At 47.9% G+C, this 26534-nt stretch overlaps 3 protein-coding genes across 5 annotated transcripts; 2 read left to right on the plus strand and 1 right to left on the minus strand.

The window, feature by feature from the left end:
- Window positions 1–256: 256 nt before the first annotated feature.
- Window positions 257–11270, plus strand: DEDD (death effector domain containing). Of its 2 annotated transcripts, none has more exons than XM_002928743.4 (5): window positions 257–1630; window positions 7509–7897; window positions 8067–8174; window positions 9040–9186; window positions 9728–11270. In XM_002928743.4, exons 2-5 carry the CDS (start codon window positions 7573–7575, stop codon window positions 10102–10104), a joined length of 957 nt encoding a protein of 318 aa, XP_002928789.1. In that variant the 5' UTR covers window positions 257–1630; window positions 7509–7572; the 3' UTR covers window positions 10105–11270. The 2 variants fall into 2 exon arrangements, with proteins under 2 accessions (XP_002928789.1, XP_019664999.1); XM_019809440.2 differs by lacking the exon at window positions 257–1630 and adding an exon at window positions 2732–2994.
- Window positions 11178–14387, minus strand: NIT1 (nitrilase 1). 2 transcript variants are annotated; one of them, XM_011236661.3, is made up of 7 exons: window positions 14265–14387; window positions 13572–13670; window positions 13081–13335; window positions 12848–12951; window positions 12505–12638; window positions 12216–12341; window positions 11178–11720 (listed from the first exon to the last, which is right to left on the minus strand). In XM_011236661.3, coding segments are annotated over exons 1-7 (987 nt in total). In that variant the 5' UTR covers window positions 14267–14387; the 3' UTR covers window positions 11178–11453. The 2 variants fall into 2 exon arrangements, with proteins under 2 accessions (XP_011234963.1, XP_011234965.2); XM_011236663.3 differs by having other exon boundaries at window positions 14054–14324.
- On the plus strand, window positions 14333–26490 carry PFDN2 (prefoldin subunit 2). Its single transcript, XM_002928746.4, has 4 exons — window positions 14333–14490; window positions 24745–24833; window positions 24945–25068; window positions 26180–26490. Exons 1-4 carry the CDS (start codon window positions 14416–14418, stop codon window positions 26354–26356), a joined length of 465 nt encoding a protein of 154 aa, XP_002928792.1. The 5' UTR covers window positions 14333–14415; the 3' UTR covers window positions 26357–26490.
- The last annotated feature ends 44 nt before the right edge of the window (window positions 26491–26534 follow it).

Below are 26534 nucleotides of genomic sequence, written 5' to 3' on the forward strand. Positions count from 1 at the left end.
AGGGGGCGTGCGGGGGAGGTGGCAACTGTGGGAGAGGGCAGGGGCGAGGCGGGGGAGTGGGCGCGGGGAGGGGCGTAAACAAGGGCCGGGCCGGGCCGGGCCGGGCCGGGCCGGGCCGGGGGTGTTGGCGCGGCCGAGGTGGGAGTGGGGCTGCGATCCCGCCGGATTGAGGGCGGTGGGCGCGGGAGGGAACGGCCGAGGGTGCGAAGGGGAAGGGGCTGGTGGCATGTGGGTGGGAGGGACTGGACTCTTGAGAGCTGTGTTGTGAGGAGGGTGGGAAAGGATGAGGAAGGGACTTCAGACGTTTTGGGGGAGGTTTTGAAAGTGTTAAATTGGAGGTGGGAGGGGGAAGGGCCTGGGGGAGAATTTGGGTGGAAAAGGAGAGCACGGAGGTTTGGGGGAATGGAGAGCGTGGCGGTGTGACGAGGTAATGGGGAAAGTGAGAGACTAGGAGGAAAGTTTGGGAGGAAGGGGAATGGGCATGGGAGATAGGACAGTGGAGCTGCACGGGTGATAGAGGTTGGGGGTTTCCCTTTCCCCCCCGTGGAAAGGAAGAGAGAGCAGAGTTAAGCAGCATCAGTTGCAACCAATTCTAATTGCCAGGCCTTTAGCTTTTAATAGGGTGGGAAGGGCAGAATGGAATGGTTCAGAGAATTGGGGTGGGATGAGGGTTCAACTGGATTTGCTTTCCAAAGGCTCCCTGACTTACTGCTCCCTTGTTTTTCCTGGTTACCGAAAGAAGGGGAAATGGGGAAGACGGTGTCACCGCCGTCAAAGTGTAGAAGGAGTGAAGGACTTTTCTAGTTTCTAGCAATTAGCAGTGTAAGAATGGGGAAACAGCCGTGCTGAGTTGGACCCCTATATGCTAAGGTGGAGGGAGGCTCTGGAAGTCGGAAAGGGAACAGAAAACAGGATGGCATCTAGGCAACCTGGATAATTAAATGAGTGCTTTACTTTCCAGACCTTTCTTTTGCTGTTTAAGTGCTAAGAGGGAGGGGTCAGTATTCACATATAGAAAACGTTCCCTGGTGAAAGGTACATGTATGAGTGGATGCAGCCCCAGTGGATATTTTGTTCTCACTGTGTGCTATGGGAGAGGGCAGAAGAGAGAATTTGGAGGATAGTTCTGGTCTGATAAGTGAAGTGATAGCGCCTTCTTTGGCTGTAACCGTTTCCCCGCCCCCAGTTCTCCCTAAAGTTGAAAGTCTATGTTAATATTGTAACAAAGTAGGTGAGTCTCATAAGGAATTGAGGAGTCAGGTGGAAGGTATCAGAGAATAATTGGTTTTGCCACAAGTTGATGAATTTCCCACAAGTTGCCATGAGCCATTGAGGCTGGAAACTCTTGGAGTTGGTATTGTTTCGTGAATTGGTTAGTAGAGAGTTGGGGAAGCCTGGGGACTTGGTTGGGGGTGAGTTTTCTCATTTAGCTCAGAGTGGATCATTTTAATCGAAATGGCTTTAGGCGTGTCTGTGTATTTTTTTAACTGAGACTAACTCTTTGGGCCTTTGATGTTTCAAAATAAAGCTTGAAAATTGACTCTCCCCCCCCCCCCATTTGTTTTTGTTTTGCTGCTGGCTTCCAACCTTGTGCTAGGAAGAGACCTGGGAAATTAAGTTTCTTGCAAAGGTAAGTCTGGAACTTTTTATTGTTTTTGAACAGTGGAAGGGAATGGTTGGGAATGGCATGAGAAATGTATTTGCGGTTGAGCCCAGTAATGGGTTAGATGCCAGGGAAAATGAGTTTTCACCTACACAGCTGAGTGAATAATATCTGTTGCAGTCACTGTCTTTCTGAGTAACTGGAGATTGGTAGCAAGGAAAGGAGAACAGAAATTAGGTGTTTGGGGGCAAGCCCCCAGCTTTGGTTTGTTATTATCTAGTCTTTTTGGTCAGCTCTGAGAGAAACATTGTTTAACATATGGAACATTGTACTCTTAACACAACGTCTACTAATGTTACCCTTGGAGGTTGCTGAGGCACCTTCCATGGGAAGGCTTTTCCTCTAGCTTACTCTTTCTTCTAGTTGTTCAGGGTTCCTGGAATCTTCCTTTTGAAAACATACTATGTAATTCTGACTTCCAGATATTTGGTTACATTTCCCTGTCCCACCAGCAAGAAAGCTTACTTTCTCTCAGTCATCTTGAAGCTTTTCCATGTTGTTTTCATTCCAAGTTTCAAGACATCACTCTTTTTTTTTTTTAAAGATTTTATTTATTTATTTATTTATTTGACAGAGATAGAGACAGCCAGCGAGAGAGGGAACACAAGCAGGGGGAGTGGGAGAGGAAGAAGCAGGCTCATAGCAGCGGAGCCTGATGTGGGTCTCGAACCCATAACGCCGGGATCACGCCCTGAGCCGAAGGCAGACGCTTAACCGCTGTGCCACCCAGGCGCCCCTCAAGACATCACTCTTTTTTACTTCTTTCACATGACTTTCCACCCTAAGGGCTTCAGAGTGAAAATATAGATGTCGTCCCTGTTGAGATGAAATTAGACTTTCGTCTTCATTTCAAGAAATCATTCTTTTTGTGTGTGTGGTTTTTTTTTTTTTTAAGATTTTTTTTATTAGAGAGAGAGGAAGAGAGAGGCAGTGAGAGGAAGCACGAGTAGGGAGGAAAGGGAGAAGCAGGTTCCCTGTGAGCAGGGAGCCCAATGTGGGGCTCGATCCGGGACCCAAATTCATGACCTGAGCTGAAGGCAGATGCTTAACCGACTGAGCCACCCAGGCACCTCTCTTTTTGTATTTCTTACACATGACTTTCCTCTACAGGCTTCTGAGAGAGTCAAGAATCTCAAAAAATACAGATGTCATTCCTGGTTGGGATGAGACTAGACTTTACTTGGAAGTAGAAACCTGATAGGCAGTTCTGTGGATACATGTAGACCGTCTATTGGCACTTGGCTGGTTTGGACCTCCCAAAAGAAAACAAACAAAAAACTACAACTCCAGGAAATGCAGCAATTCCTGGGAATAAAGACTTATTCTTGGGGGTAAATATATGTATATGTATATATTTTCATTCTTGGGAAACTGTAACGGGGGGAGTCATGTTAGGTTCTCAAACAGACCCAAACCAGCCAGCAGGATCAGTACTCTTTGGAGTGTTTTGTTTGTCTCTTGATATCTGGCAATATTTCAGACACCAGGACTTAGGAGTTCTTTTTAATCTATTGTTTACAGGGGGTATGTTCTTCTTACTACTCTGATATCTTTCATCTAGGATCTCTGTATATTTTAAGCTGTGTTCCCAAGCTTCACTGCCACAGAAAGCTGAGTATATTTTGGTTTAAGAGGAAGTTGGCCATGTTCTTTTAATGCTGAAGTTAGATAGATTCTTGGAACCCCATCTGGATTACTAAGTGGGGGAACTCACCATCCTGGATGATAAGAAAGTGTTGGTGGGGGGGTGCCTGTTAGCATGCATGTCAGCCTCCTGACATTTCTTTCAAGGACATGGCCTTGGGAAACTTAAACTTCTACATTTTGCTTCATTGAATAAGCAGAATGTCTGATCAGCAGTCGAACAAGGAAGGGTCTGCAGCTGGTCTAGTTTCAGGACTTTCAAGATGGCTGTGAGGGTTAAGTGCAGGATCCTTTTTGTTTGTCTTGCGGAGGATGGTATCTCTCTTATCTTCACAGTGGTCCAGAGTGAACTAGGTCACATTCGACCTCCCTGGATGGGGCAGAAGAGAGTACAGCCCCACCACTTGCTGCTCACCTGAATGGCAACAGCAGGTGATAGAGAAGCCAGGGTTGGAGTGGGATGGAACTCCTTAGTGCCCGTTGAACTTAGGAGTTAAATAAGTCTATGTCTGACTGGCTTTGCTTTTCTTCTGGAATACTGTTTGATGGGTTTGGGTCGGAGGGACCCAATGGCTTCCTTCTCTAGATCTAGGGTGGAAAGTCACATGCTGTCTGTCTTCTTTTGACCCTTCATCATGGTCAGCCTACAATAGGGTTTCTCATCATCAGCATTATTTTTTTTTTAAGATTTTATTTATTTGAGAGAGAGTGCACGCACATGTATGCGTGTAAACATGAGAGGGGGAGGGGCAGAGGGAGAAGGAGAAGCAGACTCCCCACTTAACAGGGAGCCTGCGACACAACACAGGGCTTGATCCCAGGACCCCAGGATCATGACCCAAGCCGAAGGCAGACGCTTAACTGACTGAGCCACCCAGGCGCCCTCATTATTGACATTTTGGGCTGAATATTCTTTGCTGTGGGGGCTGTCCTGTGCATTATAAGATGTTTAGAAGCATCCGTGGCCTCTGTTCACCGCATGCCGGTAGCACATCCCTTGCCCCCTCCAGTCATAATAGTCTAAAATGTCTCCCGACATTGCCACATGTCCCCTGGGGGGCAGAATCCTCCCTGGTTGAGAACCATTGACCTAGAAGCTATGATAATTCCTGGCACTTTGAATGATCCAGCCTGGGATCTAGGACTTAAAGGTGGCTGTTTTTTCCCCTCATACCTAGAGAGTTAACCCTCAGAGGACTGAGGCTTATTATAGAATTGCATCCATTGATACATAATTAAGACCATAGTGCTTTCCTATATTCGGCCTCATTTTCCAGTGGGAAGGTATGTGGGGACAATATTCCTTCATTCCTGGGGGTTTTATAGTCAGGACACTTTGAATTTGGGAGCTCTCTAGCAACCTGCTCTTTGGATTGGTTGAATGTGAAACCTGCCCATCTGCCTCTTCTGGGATCCTCGTAATCAACAGCTGGCCAAAAGGAACAGGTGGGATAGGGAACAAGGAGAAGTCTAAGGAGGCTCAGTTTTCTCATGTTGCCTGCTATGAGCAAGGAGTTACTTTCCTCCAGTGCACCCCTCCATTTGTACCCAGTAACTACAACAGGTGAAATGAGAGGAAGAGGCAGAGAAAACCAGCCGGTAGTTGGGTAGCTGTTTTCCCAGCTGTTTCCCATGCTTGGGGGTGGGGGTGGGGTGGGGGCATCTGGGCTCTCATAAGCAGATATGAGCTATATTTCTTGTTCACGTATCAGAACCCATGATATGTGGCTAAGTCATTCCAGGGTGGACCTCCCCTTTTCTTAAGGGAAGGAGTCTCTGCTTCCGTTTTAGGATTATTGAGGAAGAGAGGACCAGGTCAGGTCGTACTTGCTCTTTAGTTTTCTCAGAGCCCATCAGCTTGACTCTTCTAAAGCAGCTTATCATTTTATTTTCTTTCTGAACTTAGCCTCAGTCTCTTGGTGTATAGCATAGACAGGGCGACCTATCTTGTTGCTGAGTAGGGTGTGCGGTATGGGTGGTTCCGCACAGTGTGGGGGAGGCTGCAGCTAGCTAGAGTGTATGCGTGTAACTAAGTTGTGTGTATCTGTTTGTAATGAAGTCCTCTCTTGGACTTGCGTGATGAGTTTTTTAATTGATATTGCTTGTGATGATGTCTTGGACACCAAGTTCAGTTCAGTAGGTTGCGAGTACTGTGTGCCAGTCTCTATCCTTTGCTAGGCACTGGGGATATAAAGACGACTATGACTTAGTCCTCATCTACGTGAGTTGTTTAAGATCTATGAGGATAATGAATACGCAGATAATTTTAGTACACTTTGGTAAGGGGTTTAAAGAGAATATGCACGATGTTCTGTAGGAGCAGAGGACTACTTAGCCCAGCATGGAAGTGTGGAGAATGAATTTGAAGATGGTATCTGAGCTGACTTTTAAAGGATGAGTAGGAGCTAGCCATCTGAAAAAGAGCGGTGATGGGGCATATATGGGGCAGCGAAGGGAGAGGGGCACTCAGGCAAAAGGAATAGGCTGAAGAAAGGGACAGAGACATGAACCATATGCTGTGTTTGAGCTGTAAACAAATTGATGAGGAGAATAAAAAGTGGGTTATGAGGTTGGAAAGGTGGGCTGGGCCTGATCTCAGCAGTTTGGTGTGTTGTGTGAGTAGTTTACCAGGGTTCTTACAGTTAAGGAGGAGGGCGTAGATGGGTCTTACGCAGAAAAGTGATGTGGTCAGTCGTGCATTTTATTTATTTTTCTAAAGATTTTATTTATTTTAGAGAGAGAGGGGATCTCAGGCAGACTCTGTGCTGAACACGGAGCCCAATGTGGGGCTCTGTCCCAGGACCCTGCGATCATGACCTGAGCAGAAAGCAAGAGTCAGATGCTTAACGGACTGTGCCACCCCAGGCGCCCCTCAGTTGTGCATTTTAGACAGCTAATTCAGCTGGATGCGGAGAATGGATTTAGGTTGGTTAAGATTGTGGGTAAGGAGAGCCCTTGAAGAGGTGGTTACCATAATCCAGGTGAGAGATTATTAGGACCTGACCCAGGACAGTGGCAGTGGAAGGGTGAGAGGTGATTTAAGACCTATTTAGAAGTAGCTTCAACAGGAATTTATAATGAATTGAGTGACTGGAGCTGTGGTCTGGGGTGGAGCGGTATTGGGTGACACTGTCTGGCAGAGCAGCACGTGTGTGTGACTAGCGTGGACATGGCAGCCCCTGGACTTGAGGCTTGGTTACTGGCTGGTCATTGACATTATGTGTGGAGTCAAACACCAAATTATAGAATGAATGTCAGGCTGCTGTCTGTCATTGTGAGGCAATGGGCAGATGACAACTAGGAGGAAAGGTTAGGAGTATGTCCATGTGGTGTGCGAACATCGAGGGAGTACATCTGGCAAAAAAGGAGAGGAATGCTCAACGCAGGAGCTTAATAATGTTTGTTGATTCAAATCCATGAGTTTTGGTGAATATTATTGATTAACCTGTGCAGTTATGCTTCTGAACTTGGTTGGATTGTAGGAAAAATGAGGATAGGATTGTGGCGGGATGGGTCTGGGCTGCAGAGATTAAGAAGGATGCTTATCACTCTGAAATCTCTCTGTTGACACAGCAGTTTCACATGTATTTTCTAACTGGATCCTCAACAAGTCTGAAGAGAAGTTTCTTTCACTCGTGTGTTGTAGATGGGGGCAGTGAGGCTTTGAAGTGAAGTGACTTGCTTAAGGTCTCACAACTACATGGCTTGTTAATGACACAGGCAGAATTGAAACTAGTTCTTACCCTAAAGATTTTCAGTTTCCCTACTGTCAGTCTGTAAGTTTATCTTCAGCTTTCATATTAGTTAAGAGTGAATTCTCTACTTCTTCTCAATTTTGCCTACTTTGAAGAGGTGAGCTGGTTGGGGGTGGGAGGGAGAGCACAAGGGACCAAAAGCAGTATTTTGGGGACAGGAGAACATTTGGGGTAATATCTGAATATTGCAGCACTGAGATTGCATATAACATTCTCAGTTACGGAAAGTGACTGTATTTCTCCAGTAGGGTCTGGACTTAGGACAACATCTGTTGGATGTGGAGAGCTCTAGGCTTTATTTTTTAATTAATGCTTTTTAAAATTTAATAAACCCTTACTAAGCACTACTCTGTGCCAGGCACGGTGTTAGGCACCGGGGGCAGAAGAGTGAATGAGACCGCTTCCTGCCATTGAGTCGCTCATAGGTTCCTTCCTTGTCCTTACAGTATAGTGGGGATCGCAGCTGCGCAGCAGGGGTTCTGGAAAGCGTTGCGCACCTGAGCCCCTGGCATGGCGGGCCTGAAGCGGCGGGCAAGCCAGGTGTGGCCCGAGGAGCACGGTGAGAAGGAACATGGGCTGTATAGCCTGCACCGCATGTTCGACATCGTGGGCACCCACCTGACACACAGAGATGTGCGCGTTCTTTCCTTCCTCTTTGTCGATGTCATTGACGACCACGAGCGTGGCCTCATCCGGAATGGACGTGACTTCTTACTGGCGTTGGAGCGCCAGGGCCGCTGCGATGAGAGTAACTTCCGCCAGGTGCTGCAGCTGCTGCGCATCATCACCCGGCACGACCTGCTGCCCTACGTCACCCTCAAGAGGCGGCGCGCGGGTGAGGGGGCCGCGGGCTGGGGACCCCGGAGGCCGGGAAGGGTGGTGGGAGGCCAGGCGGGAGGAGGTGTGGACCCTAGCAGGTGCCCAGGATGGGTCGGGAGGCCCAGGGGAGGGGGCGCTGAGAAGGGAGGAGTGGCTCTTCTGAATGACCCCCTCCCGTCCTATAGTGTGCCCCGATCTGGTAGACAAGTATCTGGAGGAGACGTCAATTCGCTATGTGACCCCCAGAGCCCTCAGTGATCCAGAACCGAGGCCTCCACAACCCCCCAAAACAGGTAAAAAAATATTAACTCCTCCTAATTTTTGTAATCAAGATACCAGGGGCACCCAGCTGGCTCAATCCATAGAGCATGCGACTCTTGATGTCGGGGTTGTGAGTTCGAGCCCCATGTTGGCTGTAGAACTTACTTTAATAAAGGAGGGCGTGACTGGGTGATACAGTCGGTTGAGTGTCCTGGGATCCAGCCCTGTGTTGGGTTCCATGCTGAGCATGGAGTCGGCTTTGGATTTTCTCTCCCTCTGCCCGCACCTCCCCCCCCGAAACGTGCTCCTGCAGTCGCTTTTTCTCTCTCCCTCTCCTTCCTCTCTTTCTCGAATAAATAAATCTTTTACAAAAGGCTTGGCGGGGGGGCGCTGGTGCCTAGGTGGCTTGGTCAGTTGAGTGTCCGACTCTTGATTTTGGCTTGGGTCATGATTTCGGGGTCATGGGATCAAGCCCCACATTGGGCTCCTTGCTCTGTGGGGAGTCTGCTGGAGATTTTCTCTCTCCTCCTCCCTCTGCCCCTCCTCCCTGCACACACCCTGTCTTTTTCTCAAATAGATAAACTGGAAAAAAAAAAACAACAACACCGAACCCATCATTTTCCCAGCTTTGCCAGCGTGAATGAAAGGATACTGTGTCTCTCTCACTGCTCCCCACCCCCCCACCCCCCCAATATCTAGCTCCATGAAAATCAGGTGAGGTGTTAATGCTTCACCTGGGTCCTGTAATTGTCCCCACATTTTGTCCTTTTTTCAGGTCACATTACTGATAACTGCTTTTAGTGCTAAGTCTGAAAGATTCCTTTCTCATTCCAAGGGAAGGGTTTGCATTTCTGCTTTTACCCTACTATGTTTTTTCCCCTTTCACCCTCTGATCAGTGCCTCCCCACTATCCTGTGGTGTGCTGCCCCACTTCAGGCCCTCAGATGTGTAGCAAGCGGCCAGCTCGAGGGAGAGCCACACTTGGGAGCCAACGAAAACGCCGGAAGTCAGTAACACCAGACCCCAAGGAAAAGCAGACATGTGGTGAGGAAGCTGAAGGGTCCTAGAGGTGGAGCAGACCTGAGGGGGAGCCAGCAAGAACTGCTGAGATGCTGGGCCGTTTATGCTATTCAGTGCAAGGCTCGTGTTCAATGGTTTAGTCTCTGGGGAGGGGGGAGTTCCTCTGTCTTTGTGGCAGAGTACCTTCCAGGTCTTTCTAGTTAACACGGCATCAAAGGGATGCCGTTACAACATCCTTATTATAGGATGAACCAAGCGTGATGGAATACGAAGATGAACTTGTGTGCCTGTTAGTTGGAAAGGATCTCCTAGAAGTGAGGTGCTGCTTGTGAGCAGTGGCAATAATCTGACCTGGGCTTGACCCATTTAAGGGAAACTCTTGTGTTCAGGCCAGGATTTCAGGGGTACATAGAAAAGAACCAGTGCCGGGGGAGAGGTAGAAAAGCTGGCAGGTGACGCGCCCAGTGTCATCACTCAGCTGTTCATTTCTCCCTTTCGAGCGGGGGTTGTCCACCACCACCACCCCAACTGCAACCACTTGTGCGTGTCTTCTCTTCCCCCACAGACATCAGACTGCGGGTTCGGGCTGAGTACTGCCAGCATGAGACCGCTCTGCAAGGCAATGTCTTCTCTAACAAGCAGGACCCACTCGAGCGCCAGTTTGAGCGCTTTAACCAGGCCAACACCATCCTCAAGTCTCGGGACCTGGGCTCCATCATCTGTGACATCAAGTTCTCTGAGCTCACCTACCTCGACGCATTCTGGCGCGACTACATCAATGGCTCGCTACTAGAGGCGCTTAAAGGCGTCTTTATCACAGACTCCCTCAAGCAGGCTGTGGGCCACGAAGCCATCAAGCTGCTGGTGAACGTGGATGAGGAGGACTACGAGCTGGGCCGGCAGAAACTCCTGAGGAACTTGATGCTGCAGGCACTGCCCTGACCTTTCCCCTCTCACCTCTCGGGGGACTATTCCCACCGCCCACCTCTGGAGCTTACATACTGTTCTGGGGTTTGTTCTCTGCCCTTCCGACCAATCACACCCCTGCCTTTTTTTTTCTTTTTTTTAAAGGAAAAGACGAAAATGGAAGTGGTGTTCCCCACCCGTCCCTGCACCCGTGTGCCTGGGCCTCCCTTTTGTTTCCTTTTCCACGTACCCTCCTAATGTGTGTCTCTACAGCCACCTTGCCACTGAGCCGTAAGACAAACGTAGAGGGAGAAGCAAAGGCTACAGAACGTAGTCTTTGTAAGGGATGGAAGTGAACACTGCTTTTGGGCGTGTTGCGGGGTTATCCGTACTTCTGGCTTTACGAGGGCTCTTCAATTTTGTCTGAAAAACCAAAGGGCTGTGAGTAAGGGAGCTGTGTGGAAGGTGGGACTCTGAAGTGTATTTTGGAAATGAATCACCACCCTCTCCCAAATTATAGAATTTTTAAAAAACTAAGAAGCTGTGGCCCCTTCCGCTCTCTCCCGGCCTCTGGTGCTGCTCCTGTCTGCCCCGTTCCCTCTGTTCCAGGGCCTCAGACCTCTGCCTGGCATGGCTCCGCCCTTTGTCCCCTTTGCCAAACCCTCCTCAAGGGAGGACTGGGTAAGAGGACTGGGTCAGCCGAGTTGCCCCTCCCAACAGGGTGGACGGAGAAGGGGGTGCTGATTAAAATACACTCCCCCTGAGAAGGGGAAGGGGGAGTGTGAGACTTCCCTTCCATGTTCAAGTGAAAATAAATCATGTACCCTGCAGCCCTTTCCCCTTGGCTTTCTTCTGGCTTGGGCAAAGGGCAACACAGGTGAAAGTGAAGTCATTCAGTATCACCTCCTGTCTTCTCTTTCCTTCCCCATTCTCAACCCCACTCCCGCTCCCACGCTTCGGAGTGTGCGGCTGGGACACGCACTGAGTGTTGCACTTTTATTTGGGTAGGGAGGCATGTCGAATGAGCCAGGAGGCCTAGAGCTGGAGCCTAGTCCAGCTGGTCCACCACCACCTCCCCTTTCAGCTCCCAAAGGAGATATCCAGACACAGACTTTATGATGATTATATTTTTTTCAATGCCAGTGCTGCTCAGCCCTCAGCATAACTCCAGTTTTCATGAAATAAACAGTGACTGTATAAAATTCCTCCTTTCTGAAACTGAAATCTGAGCTCAGGTGAAAGTTCCTTCTTTCCCAAGAAGCTGAGCCTGTGTTCCATCAGGAGAGTCAAGGTTCTTCAAGTGAGGGGAGCCATGCCTGGGTCCTGCCTTCAAGTCACAGCCACACCAGCTCACGGTGAGAGTCTCAACTCCAGAAGTCAAAGTCTTAAGACAGTGGGTGGCCCAGACTGCCATAGAGGTCAGGCCTACGGTGCTGGAACACAGGCAGGTGTTGGCGCAACTGTCGCAGATAATTGAGGTCAATTCGGGCAAGGCAGAGGCCTGGTCCTTCGGGGCAGCGGGCCACCACTGTTCCCCAGGGATCCACCACCATGCTGTGGCCATAGCTCGCTCTCTTCTCGTGGTGGCGTCCACACTGTGCTGCCGCCACTACGTAGCACTGGGTTTCAATGGCACGGGCCCGCAGCAACACCTGGGGACGAGGAGATGTGTGTTCACTTAAGTAGGTAGCATCTAGTGGGAAATTGATAGGTGCCAAACATTACAGGCCAGTCTACTCATTGTGACCATTCTGATAATTGCCTGGGAATGATTTACTGTTAATTATTCTTTAACATAATGAGAGGCAACAATCTAGGGAATGAATTTTCCCAGTAGGTGGAGAGGGGAAGAAAACCCTTCAGCTGATAGGGCCAAGGGAGGAGAATCAAGTTAAAAGAAGGCCTGTATGTTTGTGCGTGTGCCTAAAGACTGGTTGATTTACTTGAGAGGGAGAGAGAGCACAAGTGGGGGGGCAGAGGGAGAGAGAATTCCAAGCCAACTCTGTGCCCGAGCACAGAGCCCAACGCAGGGCTCAATCCCACACCCCCCAGATTGTGACCTGAGCCGAAACCAAGACTCAGGTGCTCAACGGACTGTGCCACCCAGGCGCCCTGAAGGCCCTATGTTTTGAAGAGGATCCGCTTACCTCCCAGTGGGCTGGGCCTGTAACAGATCCAAAAGCTGACGGGTAGGTAAGTATTTCTGCTCCAGCCTGAGCCAATGCCAGAGACAGTTCAGGAAATCGCATATCATAGCAGATCGCTAGACCAATCTGGAAGGAAAAACAGCCTAATGCCCCTGTCCTGTTTGTCATAGCATCTAGTCATACCCACCATCTCCCCCACTCCTTAGGGCTTTCCATCCTCTATTACTTCAAGGTATGTCTAGTCTCCCTCTTGTTCCTCTTCCCCACCTCATCCCTTCACAACTCCCACCTTGCCTGCTGGTGTGCTGACAGGAGACTCAAGACTGGGCCCAGGAATGGTAGAGTTGCTCTCACGCATTGGCCCTTGTCCTGGAATCTCCACATCACACAGATGGGTCTTCCTGTAAGTGGCCACTACTGACCCTGGAATAAGAGGAAGAAGGAATACTCAGTGCTGGTGCTCGAAGCCCAGCTTAGTTCCTCTCCTCCCAGGGAGCTAGCTTATAAGCTAGGATCAGCAGCACAAACACAAACTCTTGACTAAGGAAACGGAGTTGAGAAACAATTTTGGAGAATGTTAGTTTAGGAAGAAGAGCCTGGGAAGAGATGGCTAAAGAGTTATGAAGTCTCACCCTTGTTGTTCAGAAGCACATGACAATTGTAGATTTTCTGAGTCTGCTCCCAGTCTTGGCCTCGCTCGTGGAAACCACCCAAGGACAGCCAGAGTCCACATTCCCTGGGGGAAGGAAGGCAGGGGGGAGGAGGCAACACTGACAACTCTTCTCAACGTTCTACCCTCCTATCTGGCAATTCGGGGACACTGCCCAACAAAGAAACTACCTTTCCCTCCCCCTTTCCCCGATACCTGGCAAGCTGGGTATATTCTCCCAAAAGGTTCCCACCCAGTGGCTCAGACAGGCGTAGTGTCTCTGCGGGGTCCCTTGCAATGAAGTCAAATGCCTCAGGCAGGAAAGCGAGGCAAGCACCCAGTCTGGCAGCCTCTCGAACAAGCTCAGCGCATGTTTTAAAGTTCTCCTGCTTGTCTGGTGTTGATGTTACCTGGCACACAGCCACCAGCGGCAGTTCCCAGGAAGAAGAGGAGATAGCCATGGCTCTGGGCCTGTGAATGGCACAGGCAGGACTCAGATTTCCCAGCTTGGGGAAATGGATAAGGGTCTCCAATGGGGAGGCAGGAGGGCTGCACGGCCCTTTGATTTCTCCTCTTTGGAGCACCCACTGATGAAATATTCTGTGGATGATTGGCACTCCAATGTTTCCCACCATCTATTCATTTAACAAACATTTCTTGAGCATCTACTAAGTGCCAGGCACCGAGGACAGAGCAAAACATGTTACCTGGGCTGTGCACAAAGTACTGACAGTCGAGGTATCCGGAGTCCAGGAAACAAAAGAAGGGACAGGAGCTCGTGAGAAGGCCTGATGATGGAGCCCAGCCTGAGGAAGGTGAGAAATCAGGACACCAATCGTTCCCTCAAGCAGTGTATTTCTAGGATTCTCTGACTTCTCTCTTTCTACTGTGAGGCTGAATCAGGCCCCCGCCCCCCGTAAAACCCCCTATGTCTTCAAAACACTCTTTGCTGTAAGTAATTATGGGCTACAGGAAGAGATCATAAAGTGGGAAGATGTTAGAAAGGGCTTTGCTCGGCACCTGAATACCTCGACTTCCAGTGATCTCATACTAAACTGAAGCCCTTTTCCCCAGCGGAACGTAGCCGCGGTTCAGAGTCATCTCCAAGAAACTTCCTTGCTTTGCCCAGCCTCTCTTCTTGACTGTACACCTGCACAGCTTTGCTGCTCAAAGCATACTTCCCCCTTACCCGAGAATCTCTGACGGGAAGTTCACCTGCCCTCGTTCCTCACCACCCCGTGGGGGGCAGAGGGCACTGGCACCCAGACAGATCCCGCCCGCGCCCCACTCTCCGGTTAACCCGTCCTTTCCGCTTCTCCCAGGGGCAGTGTCTCTGTTGCACAAGTTAAAGCACCGCAGGTGGAGTTCACCGCGGCCGACGCGATAGGAATAGGTCCTACATGAAGATACAGCCAAAACCATCCGCAGGATCAGACCCGAAGAGCGGCCTGGAAGCAGAGACTCCGGGGCGAGTGGGCGGTAACTTCCAGGCCGGATGTGACGCACGGCGGGGCGGAGCTGCGCACGCCGGAAGCCCAGCAGGCGGCGAAGATGGCGGAGAGCAGCGGTCGTACCGGCAAGAGCAGCGGCAGCGGCGCGGGGAAAGGGGCGGTGTCAGCAGAGCAGGTGAGGAGCGGAGAACACGAAGGAGGGCAACCGGGCCGGGTCCCGAGTCGGTGAGAGGAGAGGGTGGAGCTTGTGGCTGGTGCAGGCCTCACTCCGGTCCCACCTTTGCGAGGCCGCCCAGAGAGGGGAGGGTCCTTGGAGAATCTGGCCGAGCCCCTGGGGAGAGAGCGGGAGGGTTGGTAGGTGAAGGCCACGCCTCCCTTGGGGTGTTGGATGAGCCAGCAGGAGGCCAGAGCCCCGAACTGCGGGATGTGGGAGGATGCACAGTTGTGAGGGGAGATAGGTCGTCGCTTTCCCCACTTCTCCGCACCCTCAAACAGGATAGGCTGGGCTAAGCAGCTCGTAACGAATCCCGGGGGATAGTCAGCGGGCTGGTTGTGTGGTCTGTTACGTGACCCTGAAACCACGTTGACAATCGCCCTCACTCTGCAGAGCCACGTGACTCACATACTTGAACAGTCTAGTGTTCATACTGTTTTGACTCGCAAGTCATTATTAGATTGAATTTCTTTAGCGACCAGAAACCCTTTTCTAACTCGAGTTTGCATTTCCCCCAGTGTCTGGCATCGGGAAACGTTCGATAAATAACTCAGAAAGCCTTTTGTGGCGTGGGAGCCATGGTTTGCTAATGGTGGGGCTAGTGTTTTAATAGAGGTGGGAAGAAATCTACATAACAGAAAGGAAAACATAACAGCTGTTTTAATTACAGGTTCACTAATCAGTTATTTGTTGAACAGTTACTACAGGCAAAGGTATCTGCATAAAGATTTTTCACATTGCCCTATTCAAAGAGCTCATAGTAAAATAAGATCTACAAAATGCTAACATGAGGCAGAGGATGAATGTCTTCACAGGTATAAAGTGCTGTGGGATTTTGCAGAGGCGGTAAAGGACAGTTTCTGCCCCCAAGTGGTGGGGGGGGGTTGTGGTGGAAGGGAAGGGAGAAAGGACCTAACATTTACTGAGGCTCTACCATGTGCTAGGCCCTCTGCTTGATACAGGGAGATGGATACATAAAATAGACCTCGTTTTAAAGATCGCTCACAGACTCATTTGAGAAAAGATAAACCAAACAGTAAAGACGTACAGTATTCCGCACAGGCCCCTCTTTATGGTAGCTAGAGGAGGGACCCTCTGACTAAGCAGGAGGTTATGGGATTTGAGGAGTGGGTGGGAAACGGGAGCTGTGGTATAGTGGGGTGGCTAAGAGCCTAAGAATTGCTTTGGGGTTTGGCAGATTGTGTTTTTATTATGTGTAGATGTCCTCCCATGAGTTGCTTCTCTCACCTTGCCCTCCTGTAAAAATATAGTGGTGTATACCTCATCACTATTTTGATTATCAGACAAGAAATAGACGCAGAGTGTTTTTGCGCAGTGACTGGAATGTAGTATGTTTGTTTGTTTTTCTGGAAGGGATAATCCTTCAGTTCTAAAGGATGAGAGAAGTTAGTGAAGCAAAGAAGGAAGTGGAGAATTTCCTACCTAGAGGGACTCATATGCTTAAAAGCACTGAGGCATGAACCTGTCTGGCATGTTTAGGGCGCAGGTAGACTTAAAGTATGGGATGGAATGCAAGCCTTCAATGTGAAGAAAAAGGGATAGGAGTCTATGATGTTCTCAGATTTCTGTCTTTGATGGATGCTGGTGTCATAGGGAATGTAGGAAGATAGGAAATGTCTGGGGGGGGTGGGGAATAAGTTTATTTTGGGGTTTTGAGTTTGGGTTTCTTGTAGGATATTCAAGTAGAGACATTTTAGTAGTCAGTTTAACTTATAAATCTTGAGTTACAGAAATCTGAGTCAGAGATACAGATTAGAGAATTATAAGCTTATGGACGGTAGACGAAGTCATGGTTATAGGTGAAATCATCTAGGGTTTGTACAGAAAGTGAAAAAAGAAGCAGAAGAAGGGTGGAACCAATATTTAAGGGGTTTGGAGAAAGAGAAGAAGCCCTCAAACTGAGCAGTTATGATAATTGAGTTCTGAGGCTGTTCTTGCTTAACACTGTGTGGCCTTTGTGTTCCAGAGAGAACACTGGGTAAAAAATATAAGATTTATTGGGGTGCCTGGCTGGATCAGTAGGTAGAGCATGTGATTCTTGATCTTAGGGTTGCGAGTTCAAGCCCCATGTTGGGCCTGGAGCTAACATTAAAAAATATATATATATCATCTATCACTCCTGCAAATGTGAGCTACATATGTCCCTTATAAACAAATGGAAGGAAGTAACACATTGTATTAGGCATTTTACTTGTTTTATCTTCTGTTATTTAATTACTGCTATTTGGAGTAAGTTATATTGTCCTCCCTTTAAAGGTAAGAATATTTGAGTTTCAGAGACGTTAGTTAACTTACCCAAAGTCAGTAACTGGAAGAGCAGGGCTTTCAGTTGAGTGAATGATTTGAGAATCAGACATATTTTTCCATTTATACACGATCATATTAGAGATATTTGAGCTGAGCCTGAAGGGTTGAATAGATTTGAACAGGTGGTAATGGAAATAGAATATAGGCAATAGGATAAGAAGAGGAGAGCTAGGGAAAGCACAGGCTGACATGAAGTGCAGTGACTGGTTAGTTTAGCTAAATAATGAGGTATAAGAAAGATGAGTCTTTGCATGGCAAAGAATTCGGAACTTTTTAATGTAAGCAGTGAGGGAGTCACAGAAGGATGTATGGTATACTATTGTTGTTTTTCTGTTACCTAAAACAAGACATGTTCATTGTGGAAATGTAGAAAACACAGGAAAAAGTACAAAGTAACAAGTAAATTGCTCTATGATCCTAGTTTCCAAAGATGATTACTATTAGCATTTTGGAATATATCCTTTGATACACTCTGAAGGAGGTTTCTCCCCCTCCTTTATGATTTTGTATGTTGTGTAGAGGAAAAGGGAGGACATGTCTTCTTTACATATTTATATACTTTATAACATTAGTATTATGCCGTGTATATCATTTTGTAATCTGTGTTCTTTTTTTTTAAAAGATTTTATTTGAGAGAGAAAGAGCGTGAGACAGAGAGAGCATGAACAGGGGGAAAGGGCAGAGGGAGAAACAGATTCCCTGCTGAGCAGGGAGCCTAATGCGGGACTCGATCCCAGGACCCTGGGATCATGACTTGAGCCAAGGGCAGACGCTTAACCGACTCAGGCACCCAGGTGTCCCTGTAATCTGTGTTTTAAGTCTAATATATCATGAACATTTTTCTGTGTCATCCAAGTGTTAGGAAAATTCAGTTATCAGCAGTGTATAGGATGAATTTGGAGAGTCCCAAAATAGGGAGGTTATTTAGAAGACTACACGAATAGTTCTGACTCCATAGGTAATGAAGGCCTGAACTAGGGTGATGTCAGTGAGCCTAAGAAAAATTGCTGAAGTAGGTGCAATAAGTTTGGCAGTTGTTGGGATAGGGGTGTGTTCAAAGATGAAACCAGGGTTTCCTACCTGGAGGGCTAGAGTGGTGTCATTAACAGAAATAGGGGAGACAGGGGCGCCTGGGTGGCTCAGTTGGTTAAGCGTCTGCCTTCGGCTCAGGCTGTGATCCCTGGGGTCCTGAGATCAAGTCCCGCATCGGGCTCCCTGCTCCACAGGGAGCCTGCTTCTGCCTCTGCCTCTCTCTGTCTCTCTTGAATGAATAAATAAAATCTTTCCAAAAAAGAAGAAATAGGGGAGACAAGAAAAGGAACAGTTTAAAACAGGGTAAAAGATGATCAGTTCAGCTTCAAATGACCTGAGTTTAAGGTATCCATAGGACATTTAAGTGAAAATGTTCTGTACTAATAGCTACTATTTATTGACAATCTGTTGTATACTGGATATTGTCCTAAGTCCTTGATGTAACTAATTGATCTTCACAACATCCTAGGAGACAGATATTATCTTTGTTATTGGTGAAGAAACAGATTCAGGAAAGAGGTAACTTGCCCATGGTTAGACTGTGAAGCCGTTTCTGACCAACTTCAGAGCTCTTTCCTCTAACTTGGAAGTATGGGTCTAGAATTTGAGAAGGCCTGGGTTTGCAGGCAGTAGAGTAAAGGCAATTGTTGAAGCCATTGAAGTAGCTAAGATACCAATCGAAATAGTCTAGGTAATAAAGGGAGAAGTACAATGAAAAGAATCTTAGATCCTGTCTCCATTATGGGGATGAGAGGAAGAACTTCAGAAAGAGGAAAGGAGTGTTAAGAGAGGTAGGAGAACCAATGAACCAAAGGGTCCTGGAAGCTAAAAGAGAGAAGAACTTTCCTTGTATTAGGCATTGGACATGTTCCCTCAGTTTAGTTCTCATTGTTACCCTGAGGCAGTGGTTCTCCTCCTGCTGTGATTTCACCCCGGGAGAAATTTGGCAATGCCTGGAGACATTTCTGGTTGTCACCAGTAGGAGCTGCTACTGGCTTTTAGTGGGTAGAAGCAGAGACATTGCTAAATCTACAATGCACCCGACAGCCCCCCAAAAGAAAGTATTTTCCTGCCCAAAATATCAGTAGTGCTGATGTTTAGAAACCCTGCTGTATGATATAGGAACTCCATTTTATAAATGAGGAAACCAAGTGAAAAGTTAAGTAACTCGGTCATATAGCAAGTGAAGAGCAAAACTAGGGTATGAACCCATGTCAGAGTCAGAAGTTTGGGCTATTTCCACCCTACCATGTTGCTGCTTAAAGGAAGAGAGTTTCAAGAAGCAGAGTGAAAATTGAGGAAAAATGGTTGAATTCGGTAACAATTAGTTACATCAGGAGGCCATTCACGATCTTTGAGAGGATAGTTTAATAAGTAGTGATAGTTTAATAGCTAGTATAGATAGAAGACCATTTTAATGGGCTGGGAGTGAATGGGAGGTGAGGAAGTAGAGGCAGTGAGTACAGACTAGTCCGAAAAAAGGAAAACGAAGAGAAGGGCTGAGAACTGTTATTTGTTGGAGTAGTAAGGTCAAGGATGCTTTCTTTTGTCTTTTTTTTTTAAAAAGATTTTATTAGAGCACGTGAGCATACACAAGCAGGAGGGAGGAGCGGAGGGAGAGGGACAAGCAGACTCCCCACTGAGCAGGGAGCCCGATGACGTGGGGCTTGATCCCAGGACCCCGAGATCATGACCTGAGCCGAAGGGAGACTCTTAACCGACTGAGCCCCCCAGGTGCCCCTGGTCAAAGACATTTTCTTGATAGTTGAGTATGTTTGTCAGGAAGGGGGCACTGAACTGAAAGGAAGGTATTTAGTGAGTGACACCCCAGAAAATGCTTTTCCAGATGCATCCAGTCATAATTCTTAACTGTTGTTCTGTTCTTCACTGAAGCCAATAAGAGCAAACATCATGTAGGTAAGAAGACCAAAGGACATTTTGGAGGTAAAGGTAATGGTTGCAGATTTTTCCTGAAGTTATCAACACCATATGGTATTAACTAAATTAAAAAGAAAGAAAGAAAGAAAGGAGGAGGAAGGAAGGAAACAGGAAAATAAATCATACAGAAAAAAAATCAAAATAATAGTTTGACTTTTTTTTAAAAAAAGATTTTATTGATTTATTTGAGTGAGAGAGAGAAAGCATGAGCAGGGGGAGCAGCAAAGGGAGGGAAAAGCAGACTCCCTACTGAGCACAGAGCCTGATGGGTCCTGAGTATCATGACCTGAGCCGAAGTCAACCACTTAACCAACTGAGCTACCCAGGCACCCCTGACTTTCTTTTTTTTTTCTTCTTCTTCTTTTTTTTTTTTTGTTTAACGATTTTATTTTTTAAATAATCTCTACACCCGGTGTGGGACTGGAACTCACAGCCCTGAGGTCAAGAGTCTCACGGTCTTCTGACTGAGCCAGCCAGGTGTCGCCCCCTAGTTTGACCTTAATGAGAGGTGATATAGGACAAACCAGTAATAATACATTAGTAGAAAATGGATTCTTAGAGTTCAAGAAACCTGGGTAGATGGACCAGTTTGCTGTTATTTTCTTTCTCTCTCTCTCTCACACACACACCCCATACCCCACCAGCCTTGGTCTACTGATGTATGAAGTGAAGGTACATGTCTTGGAGTGTGTTTGTGTTTGTTTTAGAATTAAATGAGATGAAGAGTAGCAGAGTACCTGGCACGTGGTTGTGTTCTTTTACTACAAACTGTGGGAGGAACGTGCATTAATGTAGGACTGTGGAAAAAACAGGTATTTTAAAAGAGGTTGCATTTGCCATATTTAAAATTTCAAAGAAGGTAACAATAAAGATTAGAAAGCAGGCTGCGTGGTTGAAAATTAGGAATGCAATAAAATTGGAAAAATTTTCTGTCAGAAAAGATTTAAGGAGGGCGCCTGGGTGGCTCAGTCTGTTAAGCGTCTGCCTTTGGTTCAGGTCATGATCCCAGGGTCCTGGGATGGAGCCCTGTGTCGTGTAGGGCTCCCTGCTCAGCGGGGAGTCTGCTTCTCCCTCTCCCTTTGCCCCTCCCCCTCCACCTGTGCTCAGTCTCTTGCTTTCTCTCTCCCAAATACATAAATAAAACCTTAAAAAACATTAAGGAATTGATATGCTTTATTTTTTAAAAAAAGATTTTGTTTATTTATTTGACAGTGTAGAAGGGGGAGAGGGAGAAGCAGGCTCCCCACCAAACAGGGAACTTGATGTGGGGATCGATGCAGGGCTAGATGCAGGGCTTGATCCTGGGACCCTGGGATCACAAACTAAGCCAAAGGCAGACGCTTAACCATCTGAGTCACACAGGTGCCCCGATATGCTTAATTTTATTATTTTTTGAGAGAGAGAGAGAGCGCCACATACACTCGAGGGATGGGGAGAGGGAGAGAGAATCCTAAGCAGGCTCCACACTGAGCACAGTCTGACGTGGGGCTCCATCTTACGACCCTGAGATTGTGACCTGACCCAGAATCAAGAGTTGGACGCTTAGCTGACTGGACCACCCAGACATGATATGCATTTATATGTGAGCACATAGAAGGGGTTAACATATGGAATGTGTTAACTAATTTTATTTTGGTAATCATTTCACAATATGTACATGTATTAAATCATAATGTTGTATACCTTAAACTTACACAATGTCATATGTCCATTATATCTCAGTAAAGCTGGGAGGGGGAGAAGAAAGCCATGTCCTATATAAAATTGTTTGTATGTGCCAATCATGAGAATTTAAGGAGCTCTATATAGTTACTAGGATTGAATTTACTTTTGAACAGGATAAACAGCTGGTATTTTAATTTAATTGGATTCTTTTTCAGTAGGGATGTTTACATGGAAGATGATGGTTTTAGTAGGGCTGAGAGAATCAACACTGGCCTGGCCATCCCTGCGCATACCAGACAACTTTAGGAGAGCAGGGAATAAGGGAAAGAGAAGGAAATTTAGTTCTAGCCACAGGGGAGAAGACCATTAGAAAAGTTGTATTTTAACAGGAAGAATGGGGGAATAAATCACAGCCTTTCTTTTTTTTTCTTTTTTCTTTTTCTTTTTCTTTTTTTTTTTTTTACAGATTTTATTTATTTATTCAACAGAGATAGAGACAGCCAGCGAGAGAGGGAACACAAGCAGGGGGAGTGGGAGAGGAAGAAGCAGGCTCATAGAGGAGCCTGATGCGGGGCTCGATCCCACAACGCCGGGATCATGCCCTGAGCCGAAGGCAGACGCTTAACCGCTGTGCCACCCAGGCGCCCCAATCACAGCCTTTCTGTCTTCATTATGTGGCAGACCCCAGAGGTGGCAGGTTAATATCAATTTATTTTGCATCTAACCTCCGGTTAGGTTACAGTTCGCTGCTAAGAGATTTCATTTCCTTTAAGTGCACCAGTGGCTGAAATTTTCCATAATAACTGTGGATAACTCATACGTTTAAATAGATTTATTCTAGTTTGACATTTGATTACAAATTCATAAGCTGGACCAGGAGGAAATAGGGGTTGTTAATTAGCAAGAATGTTGAAGAAAAATTGGAATTAAAAAAAAAATCTCTTTTTTGCCTTTAGTTGTGTTAAATTTGTGGTTGAAAAGGAGAGTCTTACTAATTACTAAGGAAAATAAGTTCAGGCCTCTCTTAAGCTGATTTCATTGGCATATTTAACAACATACATCCAGAAGAGTAGGTCATTTAGGTGCTAGGAGAGCATCTAGAATCTGGTTTAGTTATGGAATTTTCTTGGGTGAAATTATTTTGATCTGTAACACTGACAGTGGAGGAAAAGGGAACAATAAAGGAAATAGTTTGGTATAGGCAGTGGAGGCAATGGAAGATTGGCTTACAGACAGGTTAGATTTTCAAGGCATCTGTTGGAACGAGTGGACGGAGTTGGAAGGGTGGGGGCCGGGCGAAGGCAGCATGCCGTTCGAGGGGCAGATCCTAGTCAGACCTGTTCCTTGGCTCTTTGAGCAGTAAAGGGATGTAGGGGTGGCGCAGGTCAGCCCTTAGGATCTTACTAGCTGTAGATGAGCCTTGCAGAGAGAGCTAGAGATGACAGAGCCTAGTAAAGATGAGGTGGTTGTCATTAGCGGCAGTGAGACTGGACATGATGTGAATGGAGGGAGAGATTCGGCAGCAGTTTGAGTGGGTGGGCTCACCGCTTGTGGCCGAACAGGAGGGGCCGGAGTGGGGGCCACTGTGGGTTTGGAGAGAAGGCCATGATAGTAGTTAACGTACTTCATTGCTTACAAAGTCCTTTCGTACTAGCTGGTTCACATGATACAACAGCTCAACAGAGTAGATGTCATGTGCGTTTCACAGGTGAGGGGCCAGGGCTCAAAGAGTAGCCCCGTGGTTCTCAGTTCTGGCTGCACATTAGAATTATGTGGGAGAGCTTTTAAAAATACTGAGGCGTGAGGCATCTGGGTGGCTGAGGGTTAACTGTCCCACTTATCTCACTTTTGATTTCGTCTCAGGTCGTGATCTCTGGGTCCTGAGACCGAGCCCCAGGCTCCGGGCTCAGTGCGAGTCTGCTTGGGATTCTCTCTTCCTCTGCCCCTCCCCTGCACGCATGCGCGTTCTCTTTCTCTAAAAATAAATAAAATCTTTAAAAAAATGAAAGAAATACTGAGGCCTGGGCCTCACCCAGTGATTGTGCAATTGTTCTGAGGCGCCACTATTCACGCTCCCCTCGGGATTCTGATGTGTAGCCAGGGTTGGAAACCATACGGTTAAATGTCCGAGGCCATGGAGCCCGTATGTGGCAGAGACAAAACCTGAAACCTGGTCTTTTGTCTCCAGGCCCCAGGTTTTCCTTTTTTCTTTTTTTTTTTTTCCTCCCACCCCACCCACCCCCACAGTTTTCTTTCCTCATTACATTTTCTACCTTTCATCTGATGTTTCTCTCCAAACCCAGTCCTCAGAGCCATGTACTGGAAGTCCTGGTGGTGGCAATGGCAGGACCCAGTCTGGTTTTCATGCAGTTTTAATTCCTGCTCCATTTTTGGGGAACAAGGAGCTGGTAGTAAACATTCCTCTGGGTCTTTACATATGTTACTTCTTAGGCCTGTCTTGCACTCCTTCCTCCCCCAGTTTCTCATCCTTCAGGCTTCGTGAAGGCAGTATGTCTCTGCAAGCCTGTATTAGTTAGGGTTTCTAGGCTACAGAAACGGACTCTGGCCAACTTTGTTTTGTTTCTTTTTAAGTAGTGTTTTGGAAGGATAGTGGATAGAGAATTGAACACAGTGAAAAGAAAGGTTCAAGAACTGGGTCACACCAAGTTCAAGAACGAGGGCAGCTTTCGGGGTTTCAGGAAGAGGGACGGAGGATCATCTCTGCAGGACAGCTCGTCGTCTTCGCTCCTGCTGTCTTCTGTCCCTGCTTGTCTCTACCCCAAAATCAGTTCCTGTACAGAGACTCTGGTGTAGAACAGGTCACTGCCCCCCTGGTCAGGGAGCACGGGTCCTGCGAATAGTAGCCCCACAGGTACCCCTCTGAGCTCAGGAAGGGCAGTTCCCCTGTGGGGGCAATGCTGGGCAGACCCGAACGAGTTACTCACTACAAAGCCTTGGCCGACAGCTTCTCTCCCTGCAAGTCTAAGCTCTGGCGCGGGCGCTCGGAGCTCTCTGCCCGCTCTGTAGTCCACACGCCTGTCCCTCAGCACGAGGAAGCGGCAGGAGGGAGGGCAGCGTTCCCACACACAGTAGGCTCTCCGTAAGTGCAGTGAATGGCATTCCAGACTAAAGGTGGAAATCACAAACTTGGAGTCTACTCCTTTTCCAAGAGCTGGTCCTCCCGTGTTGTTTCTGGAGCCTCTGCCTTGCCCATGGCCTCCTCTCGCACTTGACTGTTTCTCGTCTCCTAAGGTTATTGCGGGCTTCAACCGCCTTCGGCAGGAGCAGCGGGGCCTGGCATCCAAAGCAGCTGAGCTGGAGATGGAGTTGAACGAGCACAGGTGAGGAGGTCGGGGAGCAGCAAACGGTGGGGGTTGGCCGGGCCGTTTTGTGCGGGGAGGTTGCGGTAGGGTGGGGCCGAACCCTCAGCTCCGCCCATCGTCCTGCCGCAGCCTCGTGATCGACACCCTGAAGGGGGTGGATGAGGCCCGCAAGTGCTACCGCATGGTGGGAGGCGTGCTGGTGGAGCGGACGGTCAAAGAGGTGCTGCCTGCCCTGGAGAACAACAAGGAGCAGGTGAGCAGGAATGCCCGAGAAGCTCTGGGCAGCCAAGGGGCGCGGGAGGGGAGCGGGCATGTAGGGGACGTGTACGCAAGTGGGTAGGAACCCATGTTGAAGACAGCGTAAAAAGCCTGTAAGCCTGTGCTTCTTATGCTAAGTCTAGACTCAGGCAGGAGTCGTTGCGGGCCGTCAGGCCTTTTCCCTGCGCTCTGTGACCTGGCTGATCTGGGGGAGAGGCGGTGGGGAGAGCTGTGCTTCTCACAGTGTAGTCCATGGATCCCTGCATCCGGGTTACCCGGAGGACTGATTTAAAATGCAGCTGCCTGGGGCGCCTGGGTGGCACAGCGGTTAAGCGTCTGCCTTCGGCTCAGGGCGTGATCCCGCGTTGTGGGCTCGAGCCCCACATCAGGCTCCTCTGCTATGAGCCTGCTTCTTCCTCTCCCACTCCCCCTGCTTGTGTTCCCCTCTCTCGCTGGCTGTCTCTATCTCTGTCAAATAAATAAATAAAATCTTTAAAAAAAAAAATAAAAAAAAATAAAATGCAGCTTCCTGGGGCGCCTGGGTGGCACAGTGGTTAGGCGTCTGCCTTCGGCTCAATGCGTGATCCCGGCGTTATGGGATCGAGCCCCATGTCACGCTCTTCCGCTATGAGCCTGCTTCTTCCTCTCCCACTCCCCCTGCTTGTGTTCCCTCTCTTGCTGGCTGTCTCTATCTCTGTCGAATAAATAAATAAAAAATCTTTAAAAAAATAAAATGCGCTTCCTGGACCCAGGAGGTGGGGCCTGTGAGTGGCTTTTTTTTTTTTTTAAAGTAATTTCGGCGCCCAGCGTGGGGGCTTGAACCCACAACCCCGAGATCAAGAGTCGCATGCTCTACCAGCCGAGCCGGCCAGGCGCCCTGTGGAGTAGCATTTTAGAAAAACAGCCCACGCGTGGTTCTTATGTGCATTAAAGTTTCTAAATCACTGTGCTTGAGAAAGGCATACTCTTAGTGTCCGGGCACCCGTATCAGTACTTGGTGAGGCTGGAGGTGCCATCCCTTCGTCACCTCCCCCAGCCAGAGTCCATACCAGGCAGGGGAAGGGAGTCCTGAAATACTCATCTAATCCCTGTTGCTTGCCCTCTAGATACAGAAGATCATTGAGACACTCACACAGCAGCTTCAGGCAAAGGGAAGAGAATTAAATGAATTCCGGGAAAAGCACAACATTCGTCTCATGGGGGAAGATGAGAAGCCAGCAGCCAAGGAGAACTCAGAAGGGGCTGGGGCTAAGTCCAGCTCAGCCGGAGTGTTGGTCTCCTAGGGATCAAGGCCTTTGCATTTTTTTTTCTACCCTGACTCCCACTTCTTCTAATTTCTCTTTATTGTTATTATTATTATTTTCTCTGCTCTTGTAATATTTTTTTTGTTAATTAAATGTTTTGGTCAGAATGCTTAGCTCTAGCCTGAAGCTTTCTTCCAATATTAGGGGTGGGATCTGC

The sequence above is a fragment of the Ailuropoda melanoleuca genome, chromosome 8 (genome assembly GCF_002007445.2).
Source record: "Ailuropoda melanoleuca isolate Jingjing chromosome 8, ASM200744v2, whole genome shotgun sequence".
In the NCBI taxonomy this organism is placed as follows: domain Eukaryota; kingdom Metazoa; phylum Chordata; class Mammalia; order Carnivora; family Ursidae; genus Ailuropoda; species Ailuropoda melanoleuca.

Coding starts and splice junctions, on each gene's coding strand:
- PFDN2 (XM_002928746.4), top strand. CDS start 14,416: ATGGCGGAGAGCAGCGGTCGTACCGGCAAGAGCAGCGGCAGCGGCGCG. Junction 14,491..24,744: donor GGGCGGTGTCAGCAGAGCAG/GTGAGGAGCGGA, acceptor TCGTCTCCTAAG/GTTATTGCGGGCTTCAACCG. Junction 25,069..26,179: donor TGGAGAACAACAAGGAGCAG/GTGAGCAGGAAT, acceptor CTTGCCCTCTAG/ATACAGAAGATCATTGAGAC.
- DEDD (XM_002928743.4), top strand. CDS start 7,573: ATGGCGGGCCTGAAGCGGCGGGCAAGCCAGGTGTGGCCCGAGGAGCAC. Junction 8,175..9,039: donor TCCACAACCCCCCAAAACAG/GTAAAAAAATAT, acceptor CCCTCTGATCAG/TGCCTCCCCACTATCCTGTG. Junction 9,187..9,727: donor CAAGGAAAAGCAGACATGTG/GTGAGGAAGCTG, acceptor CTTCCCCCACAG/ACATCAGACTGCGGGTTCGG.
- NIT1 (XM_011236663.3), bottom strand. CDS start 14,286: ATGGTTTTGGCTGTATCTTCATGTAGGACCTATTCCTATCGCGTCGGC. Junction 13,671..14,053: donor TTCCCGTCAGAGATTCTCGG/GTAAGGGGGAAG, acceptor CACCTTCCTCAG/GCTGGGCTCCATCATCAGGC. Junction 13,336..13,571: donor GTACTTTGTGCACAGCCCAG/GTAACATGTTTT, acceptor TGCCATTCACAG/GCCCAGAGCCATGGCTATCT.